General features: G+C 38.4%; 1 protein-coding gene across 1 annotated transcript; it reads right to left on the reverse strand.

Annotated features, from left to right (window-relative positions):
• Window positions 1-4,123: 4,123 nt before the first annotated feature.
• LOC131822700 (olfactory receptor 5AN1-like) lies at window positions 4,124-5,062 on the reverse strand. Its single transcript, XM_059158987.1, has one exon. The coding sequence runs from the start codon at window positions 5,060-5,062 to the stop codon at window positions 4,124-4,126; it is 939 nt and encodes a 312-aa protein (XP_059014970.1).
• Window positions 5,063-11,710: the final 6,648 nt, after the last annotated feature.

Below are 11,710 nucleotides of genomic sequence, written 5' to 3' on the forward strand. Positions count from 1 at the left end.
CCTTGAGTACAGATCCTTTACCTCTTTGGTTAGGTTTATTCCCAGGTATCTTCTGGTTCTTGGTGCTATAGTAAATGGAACTGATTCTCTAATTTTCCTTTCTATGTTTTCATTGTTAGTGTATAAGAAAGCAACGGATTTCTGTACATTGACTTTGTATCCTGCCACATTATTGAATGCTGTATGAGTCCTAATAGTTTGGCGTAGAGTCTTTTGGGTTTTCCATATAAAGTGTCATATTATCTGTGAAGAGAGAGGGTTTAAGTCCTTCACTGCCAGTTTGAATACATTTTATTTCTCTTTGTTGACTGATTGCTATTGCTAGGGCTTCTAATACTCTGTTGAACAAGAGTGGTGAGAGTGGGCATCCTTGTTGTGTTCTTGATCTCAAAGAGAACGCTGTCAGCTCTTTCCCACTGAGGATGATATTCACTGTGGGTTTTTCATAGCTAGATTTGATGAAGTTCAGGAATGTTCCCTCTATCCCTATACTTTGAAGCATTTTAATCAGGAAAGGACGCTGGATTTTGTCAAATGCTTTTCCTGCATCAGTTGAGAGGACCAGGTGGTTCTTCTCTCTTCTCTTATTGATTTGTTATATCACACTGATTGTTTTGCAAATGTTGAACCACCCTTGCAACCCAGGGATAAATCCCACCTGGTCATGGTGGATAATCTTTTTAATGTGCTGTTGGATCCTGTTTCCTAGAATCTTGTTGAGAATCTTAGCATTCATATTCATCAGAGATATCGGTCTGAAATTCTCCTTTTTGGTGGGGTCTTTGCCTGGTTTGGGGATCAGGGTAATGCTGGCTTCATAAAAAGAGTCTGGAAGTTTGCCTTCTGCTTCAATATTTTGAGAGAGCTTCAGGAGGATAGGTGCTATTTCTTCTTTGATAGTTTGGTAAAATTGCCCAGGGAAATCCATCATGTCCTGGGCTATTTTGGGGGAGGTTTTTGATCAGTGCTTCAATCTCGTTACTAGATGTCAGTCTATTCAGGTTGTCAATTTCTTCCTGGTTCAATTTTAGGAGTTTATAGTTTTCCAGGAATGCATCCATTTCATCTAGGTTGCATAACTTATTGGCATATAACTGTTGATAATAACTTCTGATGATTGTTTCTATTTCCATGGTTTTAGTTGTAATCTCTCCCTTTTCATACATAATTTCATTAATTTGGGCTTTCTCTCATTTCTTTTGGATTAGTGTGGCCCATGGCTTATCTACCTTATTGATTCTTTCAAAAAACCAGCTTCTAGTTTTATTGGTGTATTCTACTGTATCTCTAGTTTCTATATCATTGATCTCTGCTCCAACCTTGATTATTTCCCTTCTTGTGTGTGGAGTAGGCTTAATTTGTTGTTGATTCTCCAATTCTTTAAGGTGTAGAGCCAGCTGGCATATTTTGGATTTTTCCATTTTTTTGAGGAAGGCTTAGATGGCTATGTATTTCCCCCTTAGGAGCACCTTTGCTGTATCCCATAGGTTTTGGACTGAAGTGTCTTCATTCTCATTGGTTTCCATGAATTGCTTAAGTTCTTCTTTGATCTCCTGGTTTATCCAAGCATTCTTAAGAAAGGTGGTCTTTAGCTTCCAGGTGTTTGAGTTCCTTCCAAACTTTTCCTTGTGATTTAGTTCTAGTTTCAAAGCATTGTGATCTGAGAATATACAGGGAATAATCTCAATCTTTTGGTATTGGTTGAGCCCTGGTTTTATTTATTTATTTATTTTTAATTTATTTTCAGCAAAACAGTATTCATTGTTTTTGCACCACACGCAGTGCTCCATGCAATACATGCCCTCTCCAATACCCATCACCTGATTCCCCCAACCTCCCACCCCCCGCCCTTTGAAAAACCCTCAGGTTGTTTTTCAGAACCCATAGTCTCTTATGGTTCACCTCCCCTTCCAATTTCCCTCAACTTCCTTCTCCTCTCCATCTCCTCTTGTCCTCCATGCTATTTGTTATGCTCCACAAACAAGAGAAACCATATGATAATTGACTCTCTCTGCTTGACTTATTTCACTCAGCATAATCTCTTCCAGTCCCGTCCATGTTGCTTCAAAAGTTGGGTATTGGGGTGCCTGGGTGGCTGAGTGGGTTAACGCCTCTGCCTTCGGCTCGGGTCATGATCCCAGGGTCCTGGGATTGAGCTCCACATCGGGCTCTCTGCTCTGCAGGGAGCCTGCTTCCCCCTCTCTCTCTGCCTGCCTCTCTGCCTACTTGTGATCTCTGTCTGTCAAATAAATAAATAAAATCTTAAAAAAAAAAAGTTGGGTATTTATCCTTTCTGATGGAGGCATAATACTCCATAATGTATATGGACCACATCTTCCTTATCCATTAGTCCATTGAAGGGCATCTTGGTTCTTTCCACAGTTTGGCAACTGTGGCCATTGCTGCTATAAACATTGGGGTACAGATGACCCTTCTTTTCACTACATCTGCATCTTTGGGGTAGATTCCCAGTAGTGCAATTGCAGGGTCATTGGGAAGCTCCAGTTTTAATTTCTTGAGGAATCTACACACTGTTCTCCAAACAGGCTGCACCAACTTGCATTCCCACCAACAGTGGAAGAGGGTTCCCCTTTCTCCACATCCTCTCCAACACATGTTGTTTCCTGTATTGCTATTCTGGCCATTCTAAGTGGTGTAAGGTGGTATCTCAATGTGGTTTTAATTTGAAACTCCTTGATGGCTAGTCATGAAGAACATTTTCTCATGTGTCTGGTAGCCATTTGTATGTCTTCATTGGAGAAGTGTCTGTTCATGTCTTCTGCCAATATTTTGATTGTCTGTTTTGTGTATGTTGAGTTTGAGGAGTTCTTTATAGATCCTGGATATCAACCTTTTGTCTGTACTGTCATTTGCAAATATCTACTCCCATTCCCTGGGTTGCCTCTGTTTTTTTGACTGTTTCCTTTGCTGTGAAGAAGCTTTTGATCTTGATAAAGTCCCAAAAGTTCATCTTCGCTTTTGTTTCCTTTGCCTTTGGAGACATATCTTGAAAGAAGTTGCTGTGGCTGATATCGAAGAGGTTACTGCCTATGTTTTCCTCTAGGATTCTGATGGATTCCTGTCTCACGTTGAGTCCTTTTATCCATTTTGAATTTACCTTTGTGTATGGTATAAGAAAATGGTCGAGTTTCATTCTTCTGCATATAGCTGTCCAGTTTTCCCAGCACCATTTATTGAAGAGACTGTCTTTTTTCCACTGTATATTTTTTCCCGTTTTGTCAAAGATTAATTGACCATAGAGTTGAGGGTCCATATCTTGGCTCTACTCTGTTCCACTGGTCTATGTGTCTGTTTTTATGCCAGTACCATGCTGTCTTGGTGATCAAGGCTTTGTAGTAATGCTTGAAATCAGGGATGTCTTTTTTTTTTTTTTAATTTTTTTTACATTATGTTAGTCACAATACAATATATCACTAGTTTTTGATTGTTTCTATTGAAGGCCCCTCACCTCCATTTTTGCCCATTATGACCAGATACACAGGATAAACCTCAATCACCCTCATATCTGGATTATGTTGCATCAAAATATTTGGGAGAAAAGGTCTCTGTACACCTTGGGCCTCTGTCAGGTATCACTCCTTTACAGTCAGAGGTCTGAGATTGAACAAGGCTCAATATCTGAAGCAAAGAGAAGTAATGAGTTTCTAAACTTCAACATTTTACAAATACATGTGGATTATTTTAAAGATTTTAATTATTTACTTGAGAGAGAGAGAACATAAGCAGGAGGACGTACAGAGGGAGAGGGAGATTCAGGTCCCTACTGAGCAGAAACCCCTGACATGGGACTCAATCCCAGGACCCTGGGATCCTAACCTGAGCAAAAAGCAGATGCTTAACCAACTAAGCCACCCAGGTACCCCCACTTGCAGATTACTAATGAATTATGAGGCCACTCCTCATGCAGGGTGAAAGTATGAACCTCCTAGACTTAAATGTATTGTGCTTGTGTAGAATCAAGTCAGCTCTCAGTCCATTTGGCCTATTACCTGTCCCTAAATAACCTTTGTTTATATTAAGGCAGTTTGTATTTTGTTAGAGTCCATTCCTCTGCATGTTACTGGGGATTAAGGTTTCTGAGAGGACAAATCTGGACATAACCTCAGCAGAACCATCTCTTCTTTTGTAACCTCTTCAAGGCATCTTTGATTTCCTTATTCCTCAGACTGTAAATCAAGGGATTCAACATGGGAATGGCTACAGTGTAGAATACTGATGCAAATCTGTCAAAACTGGAGGAACCACCAGAGCTGGAACTCAAATAGACAGAGATACTTGAGGTATAGAAGAGGGAAACCGCTGTCAGATGAGAAGCACAAGTGTTGAAAGCCTTGGACCTACCTTTAGCTGAAGTGATCTTCATGATGGAGTTGACAATATAAACATAGGATATCATGATAATGAGGGCATTTATTATCCCAAAGAACATTGATAATATAGCAATCAATAGTCTCACAAAGAAAGTATCAGTGCAGGACAGGATTATCAGTTGGGGTATGTCACAGAAGAAGTGCTTGATGACATTAGGCCCACAAAAGTGGAGCTGAAACATGCTACACAACTGGGATATAGAAGCAGAGAGTCCAGCCAAATAGGATCCCAGCACCATCCGAATACACAGGGTGGGTGACATGATGGATGAATAGAGAAGTGGATTGCAAATGGCACTATATCGGTCATAAGCCATGGCTGTCATAAGACAAGACTCACTCAGTGCCATGGTTGCAAAGACAAAGTACTGGACAGCACAACTCACAAAGGTAATGGTCTGCTGCTCTTGGAAAAAGTTGGAGAGCATCTTGGGAGCTATAGAGGTCACATAGCAGATATCTATGAAGGACAGATTACTGAGGAAGAAGTACATGGGTGTGTGGAGATGAGAGTCCATCCTTATTAAGATGATGAGGCACAGGTTCCAAGTCAGAGTCAAAATGTAGATCAGCAGGAATACAACAAAGAGCACTGCTAGGATTCTGGGAAAATCAGAGAATCCCAAAAGGATGAAATAGGTGATCTGTGTCATATTTCCTCCTGCAATCATTGGCTTGCTGCTTCTAAAATCAGAAAAGAGAGAAGAGAATGCACAGCTGACTCAGGTGAGATGACAGTATTACAATTCCCATATGAGCTGTTTTTTCCCTCCACGGAGTGCTGGAAAGAACCAATGTCTCACTGTCCTAATGAAAAGACCCAGCTCTTCATCTCAAATTGTCAAGAAGTGTGTTTTTAAAAGTGCCTCTAAATAATGATGTGTTATATGTTGGCTAATAGAATTAAAATTTAAAAAAAAAGTGCTTCAGGTTCTCAAATATTTCATGAAGTCTCATGAAAATTAAAGAGATATGTTTGAATTTGACTAAGAAGCAAAATAATGCAAATGTTGTGAATATTACAGAGATCATTCATCAAAAGTTTTTTTTAAAACCTTTGATAATGCACTATATAGCCAGTTTTACTAGAACATAAGTGGAATCACTCTAGATTAAAACTGAGATAGCCCTTCAGGCCCACATGGCCATCCAGGTAATGTTTTGAAATTTCCTTTTTTATCTTTAGGAAAAGCTTTTTACTCTCTTTGTAATAATTTCACAAACTTTATATGAATACAGTAAATATATAATCTTCTAACTGCCCTGGAAAACTATATAATAACTTATCACTCTGATAATATTTTCTTGAGGCACAGTATATGTATCCAGTAAAGTTATGGAAGAAGTCTTCTTAAGGAAGTCTTTGTACTAAGTATACCAATGGGAAGGCAGTACAGATCACTATTGACCCCCCAATTTTTTCAATATTAGGGTACTTTACTACTTGAGAAACAACATGGTATGGTGGCTAAATGTTCAGACTTTGGAGTTTTGTCTAGTAACCTCTTTATGAACTTGTCCCAATAGCTTAAACACAGTAACATTGATTTGCTCAAAATGAAGTGAGGACATTAAGAGCCTCTGGATGATAAAATTACTAGGACAGTTACAAGAAAATTCATGGAGATGCTCAGCACACAATTCTGTACAGAGTAATAGTTCAATAGGTGTTGGCTATTATTATCAGGGATTTGTTACAGTTAACCATGAATGACAGCTGTACCCATGGTTAGGAATATCATCAGTGTTATAGTTGTATGGGTTAATTTGAGGGATTTCCTGGGCATCACAAACTTGTAGACAGTGAGGAATCATTACCTCTAGGCAGATGTAGATTCAGACCTCATGTAGAAACAAATCAAACCATCCGGGGCCATGAAGACACAAAGCGCATAAACAATTTTCTATTTAGTTTTTTTGAGTTTGAATACACTTGGTCAACTGACAACCAGCATCAAACTATGACCCTGATGCAAAGGAAAACTATGTATTTTTAATTACCAAGTATCACATAGGTATATGTTAAATTTCATTGATACAGTCATCCAGTTAGAGCTCACTAACAGATTCATAACAGATTGCAACTATAGCCTATGCTCCATAACTGACTGTCCTTCCTTGTTATGAAGGAGTATATCAATGAGAACAGCTAAGAAATTTTTGAAAAAATATGAATAATTAAAAAGACATGAACTTTCAAATATTAAAAAGTATTAGGAACATTGATCATTCACTATGCCTATGAAAATAGACATGTGTCAAAAGACCTTATACAGGGGCGCCTGGGTGGCTCAGTGGGTTAGGCCGCTGCCTTCGGCTCGGGTCATGATCCCAGGGTCCTGGGATCGAGCCCCACATCAGGCTCTCTGCTCAGCGGGGAGCCTGCTTCCTCCTCTCTCTCTGCCTTTCTCTCTGCCTGCTTGTGATCTCTGTCAAATAAATAAATAAAATCTTTAAAAAAAAAAAAAAGACCTTATACATATTTTAGAAAAATTTGAATATAATTAAGAATATAAACATGATAAAATTAGTATTTTAAATTGATAAGCATTTCTGTAATCTTGGTGTGTGGCAAAATGTATGAAACATAATATCAGAAACAGAAACTATAAAAGAAATATGTAACAATTTAAAACTCGGTTATGTGACAAAAATCCACTTAAGGAAAATACTTCTTTTTTTTAACATCTTAGTGTTTATTTGTCCAGATATTTTTAAAGTAGGCTCCACACCCAGTATGGAGTCAAATTATGGGACTGAACCCACAACCCCGAGATCAAGACCTGAGCTGAAATCAAGATTTGGATGCTTCACCAACTGAGCAACTGAGGTGCCCTTCTCCAGACATTTTTTAAAATTTCTTTTCAGTGTTCCAGAATTGATTGTTTATGTATCACACCCAGTACTCCATGCAGTATGTGCCCTCCATACCCACCACCAGGTTCATCCAACCACCCACTCCCCTCCCCTCCAAAACCCTCAGTTGGTTTCTCAGAGTCCACAGTCTCTCATGGTTCATCTCCCCCTCCAATTTCCCCCAACTGCCTTCTCCTCTCCATCTCCCCATGTCCTCCGTGTTATTTCTTATGCTCCACAGATAAGTGAAATTATATGATAATTGACTCTCTGCTTGACTTATTTCACTCAGCATAATCCCTTCCAGTCCTGTCCATGTTGATACAAAGTTGGGTATTCATCCTTTCTGATGGAGGCATAATACTCCATTGTATATATGGACCACATCTTTATCCATTCATCCATTGAAGGGCACCTTGGTTCTTTCCACAGTTTGGTGACTGTGGCCACTACTGCTATGAACATTGGGATAGAGGTGGCCCTTCTTCTCACTACATCTGTACCTTTGGGGTAAATACCTAGCAGTGCAATTGCAGGGTCATAGGGGAGCTCTATTTTTAATTTCTTATGGAATAACCACAAGTTAAAATACAATTAATTAGGGAAAAATAGTTACAAAGCACAAAAAAGACAATGTACTAATGCCTTTAATATAAAAGGCATAAATCATGGGATAGGGCACTCATATTTGCTAATGATGGGGGTACAAAATGATTCTACCTTCCAGAAAGTAAAATATTTTTGCTTTATATAACATCTCTGTCTCTCAGTATCTCTGTCTCTGTCCTTATTTCTCTCTCACTCACACATACAAACACAGGAGACAAATAAAACTGCCTGAAGTAATGAATGGTGTGATTCTGGTTTCCTTCTTTAAACCTCTCCGTGTTTGATCAATTATTTCCAACAACCCATATATTTACAGGATCTAAAGCTATTATGAAATATAAATCCTTAAAAGTAAGCACAGAGTAAGACATAAAGGGAGAGGGGACAGGGAAATGAAATGGAGAGAGAATGACAGAGAAAACAGACTTTCAGAATTTCCTGGCTTTTACCTACTGGCTGTGTCACCCTTAGCAAGTTGTTAACCCCTCTGTGCCTCAGTTGCCTCATCTATAAATGGCACTAATAGTACTCACTACCTCAGAGGGTTGCTGCAAGGACTGATTGACATAAAGTGCTTAAAACAGTAAGGGCTCAATAAATGTTAGCAACTATCATCTCCATTATCATTCTGCTCTGTGAAAGAAAAATAAAGCAAACTAACACTGAAATATCAAGGAGCTCTTCACATAAATTATTTTCTAAATTAGATGTTCTCTAAGTCAAGACTCAAGAATATCATTAGTCAATAATTGCATTTCTTTCTATCTGGTATTACTCTGTTATCTCCCAGTTAGCTGGAGTGTAAACTTCTGATGCTGCTTTTCATGGGCCACCACCACCAGGAACTCTGAGCTGATGAAGCTCCGTACAGTGCATGGTCTAGTGGACATGTTTCACTATTACCAATAAGCACCTTGTATACGAATATTTGTGTTACTGAACAAATACATGGTGAACAAATGGTGCTTTTACCCACTTTTGGAAGCAAAACTAAAATTACCTTCTTCATTTCAGTTATACTTTTATGAACTTGGAAACCTTTCTATTGACTCCTAAAGTGTGGCCAATATAAAACTTCTCCATATTTTATCCAGGATGAATTGGAGTCAAAGAAAATATTCTAAAAACATAAACTCTCATGCACAACATACCCCAGCACACCAACAGCACAGAATCCACTGTTCTCACCAAAGCTTGCCCTCTCACCTCGACTGAAATTCCACAAGAAGATGTAAGTCTTGCCAAAGGCTGAAATTGCTTATTTCTTTTGCAAAGGAATTTTCTGGATGAATTCTATTGCTCTCCAAGATGGCACTCTTTGGCCACGAAAGAGGCTGTCTACTCTGAGTAAGAGAGATGCCAACAACTGGAGATCCTTTTAAATGTGTTATTGTTAAGGGCAGAGATAATAGGATAAAAGACAATTAGAGGGAGAAAACCCTCTAGGTACTTGTTCTCTGGAGTCATGGTTGTCAGGGAGATTTTATCCCTCCTAATTTCATGTCCCATTTTGCCATGTCCCTGTTGGATCCAATCCCCACTTCCCCAATAGTCCAATCATGTCCATATGACTATAACTTTTCTGTAAGACACTGAAGAGTCAATAGAGCTGGGAAGAAGCTAGTAATCATTCAGTCTGATACTGTCTATTACCAGACGAGGAACCTAAAGCCAGAAGGGCTAAGATTTTCTCAAGATGACACTGGTAAAATACTAACTGGTGAAATACCTTAATTAAAATAAGTTAGAAATGTGAGCATTTCCCTGTGGAAAAAGCACTTTCATTTCAGATATATACATTTGTACATTTTCTCAACTATCTGACCAGAGCCAATCATCACAGCAGCCTGTGTGGAAGACATGGCATTAATCCCTATGGGTAAGCAAGGAAATAGAGGAAATCAGGAAAACAGTAAAACTAATCCATGACAGAACCATGACTTATCATGGTCCAACCTGACTCGTTGTTATCAAGCAAACTGATACCAAACAATTGATATCAATTAACTCACTTGGTGCCTGTGTGACCATGCACAAATTTACCTCTCCCAGCCTCAAGATTATCACCTCAGAATTGTCATAAAATGGGACTGAGAGTAGTAGCAACTTCATAGAGGAGGTCTTTGTAGAGAGAATGAAATTGAATAATGCTTATAAAGGACTTACCAGGGGGTGTGGTACAACCATGTCATCTATTAATGGTCAGTGTAATTTCTAGGTTCTGTTTTGAAGTTCTTTCCAAGATGTTATGCTGCATTACTGATCCTTCACTAAAAATATCACTTAATATCATTCCCACAAACATTTTTGCTTGCTTGTTTCTAAAGTTTTGAAAATGAAAGTCAGGGACCCTGCCAGTTATTAGGAATACAGAGATGTTTTAGGTAAGGTCTCATTTTTGGTTTGATCTACTTCAACAATTATCACTTTAGGAAGAAAGGGGTGGGTGGGAATGAATTATTTAACTCTTGCTGATAGGTTACTAGTTATATATCTCTCTTAAGAACTGGAAAATTTTAATCCTTAAACTGAGCAGGTCCTAAAGTAGTTTTAAGGTATAACACCAAAAATACAGAACGTGAGCACCATGGCCACACAACAGAGGACAAGTTTCTGGTCAGAAAGAATCATGTATGTTCCATAAATCACAGTTTGTGAGATTCAAATGAGTTCTTGTGACAGTGGGAAGAATGTGGCAGACCTCTCTGTGCCCAAAGTATCTATCTGTAATATCAGCAATATAATTTTTCACCTGTCATCTTTATATGGTAACAGAAAAAAATCAAATCTAAGTGATGTAACTATGTGAAGTATAAAGTACTGTATAAATATTAATGTAGCATGTATGAAATTAGTCCATAAACTCTTGAACAGAAAAAAATCTCTTTTTAAAACTTTTTAAAAGTTTTAAATCTCTTTTTAAAACTTTTTAAAAGTTTCTTGAAATTCTCTTAGTTGGAACTCCCAAGTCTCCTGGATCCTCTGCTCCTGATCAACTTAAGGTCCTAGAATCCCTAGGAAGCTCAGATCAGGGACTCAGTTTCTATACTCTAAAAACACCATGACACACTTCATATTTTGTGAAGCTAACTATGTGAGGCCTTACAGATTCTCTGGGAAAACACTTAGCAGTATGATCCACGTCTGTTCTGCCAAGAAATTGATGACATTATAGAAGTTTCAGGTGTACATTATAAGCAACATCTATATACACTACAAAGTGATCAACACCAAAATCTAGTTACCAGTCATCACCATATAATCAACCCCCTTCACCATTTTACCCAGTCTGCAACCTCCTTCCTCTCTGATAACCATCAGTTGTTCTCTGTATCTATGAGTTTATTTTTGTATTATTATTCTTGCTAGTTTATCTTGTGTCTTTAGATTCCAAATATGAAGGAAATGATATAATAATTGTATTTTTCCATATGTCTTATTTCACACTGCATAATATCTTCAGGGTACATGCATATTGTCACAAATGGAAATATTTTTTTCTTTTTTTATTAATATATTTATTTTCAGCACAACAGTATTCATTATTTTTGCATCACACCCAGTGCTCCATGCAAACCGTGCCCTATATAATACCCACCACCTGGTACCCCGACCTCCCACCCCCCCGCCACTTCAAACCCCTCAGATTGTTTTTCAGAGTCCATAGTCTCTCATGATTCACCTCCCCTTCCAATTTACCCCAACTCCCTTCTCCTCTCTAACTCCCCAGGTCTTCCATGCTATTTGTTATGCTCCACAAATAAGTGAAAACATATGATAATTGACTCTCTCTGCTTGACTTATTTCACTCAGCATAATCTCTTCCAGTCCCGTCCATGTGGATACAAAAGTTG

This window comes from Mustela lutreola, chromosome 1, assembly GCF_030435805.1.
Source record: "Mustela lutreola isolate mMusLut2 chromosome 1, mMusLut2.pri, whole genome shotgun sequence".
In the NCBI taxonomy this organism is placed as follows: Eukaryota; Metazoa; Chordata; class Mammalia; order Carnivora; family Mustelidae; genus Mustela; species Mustela lutreola.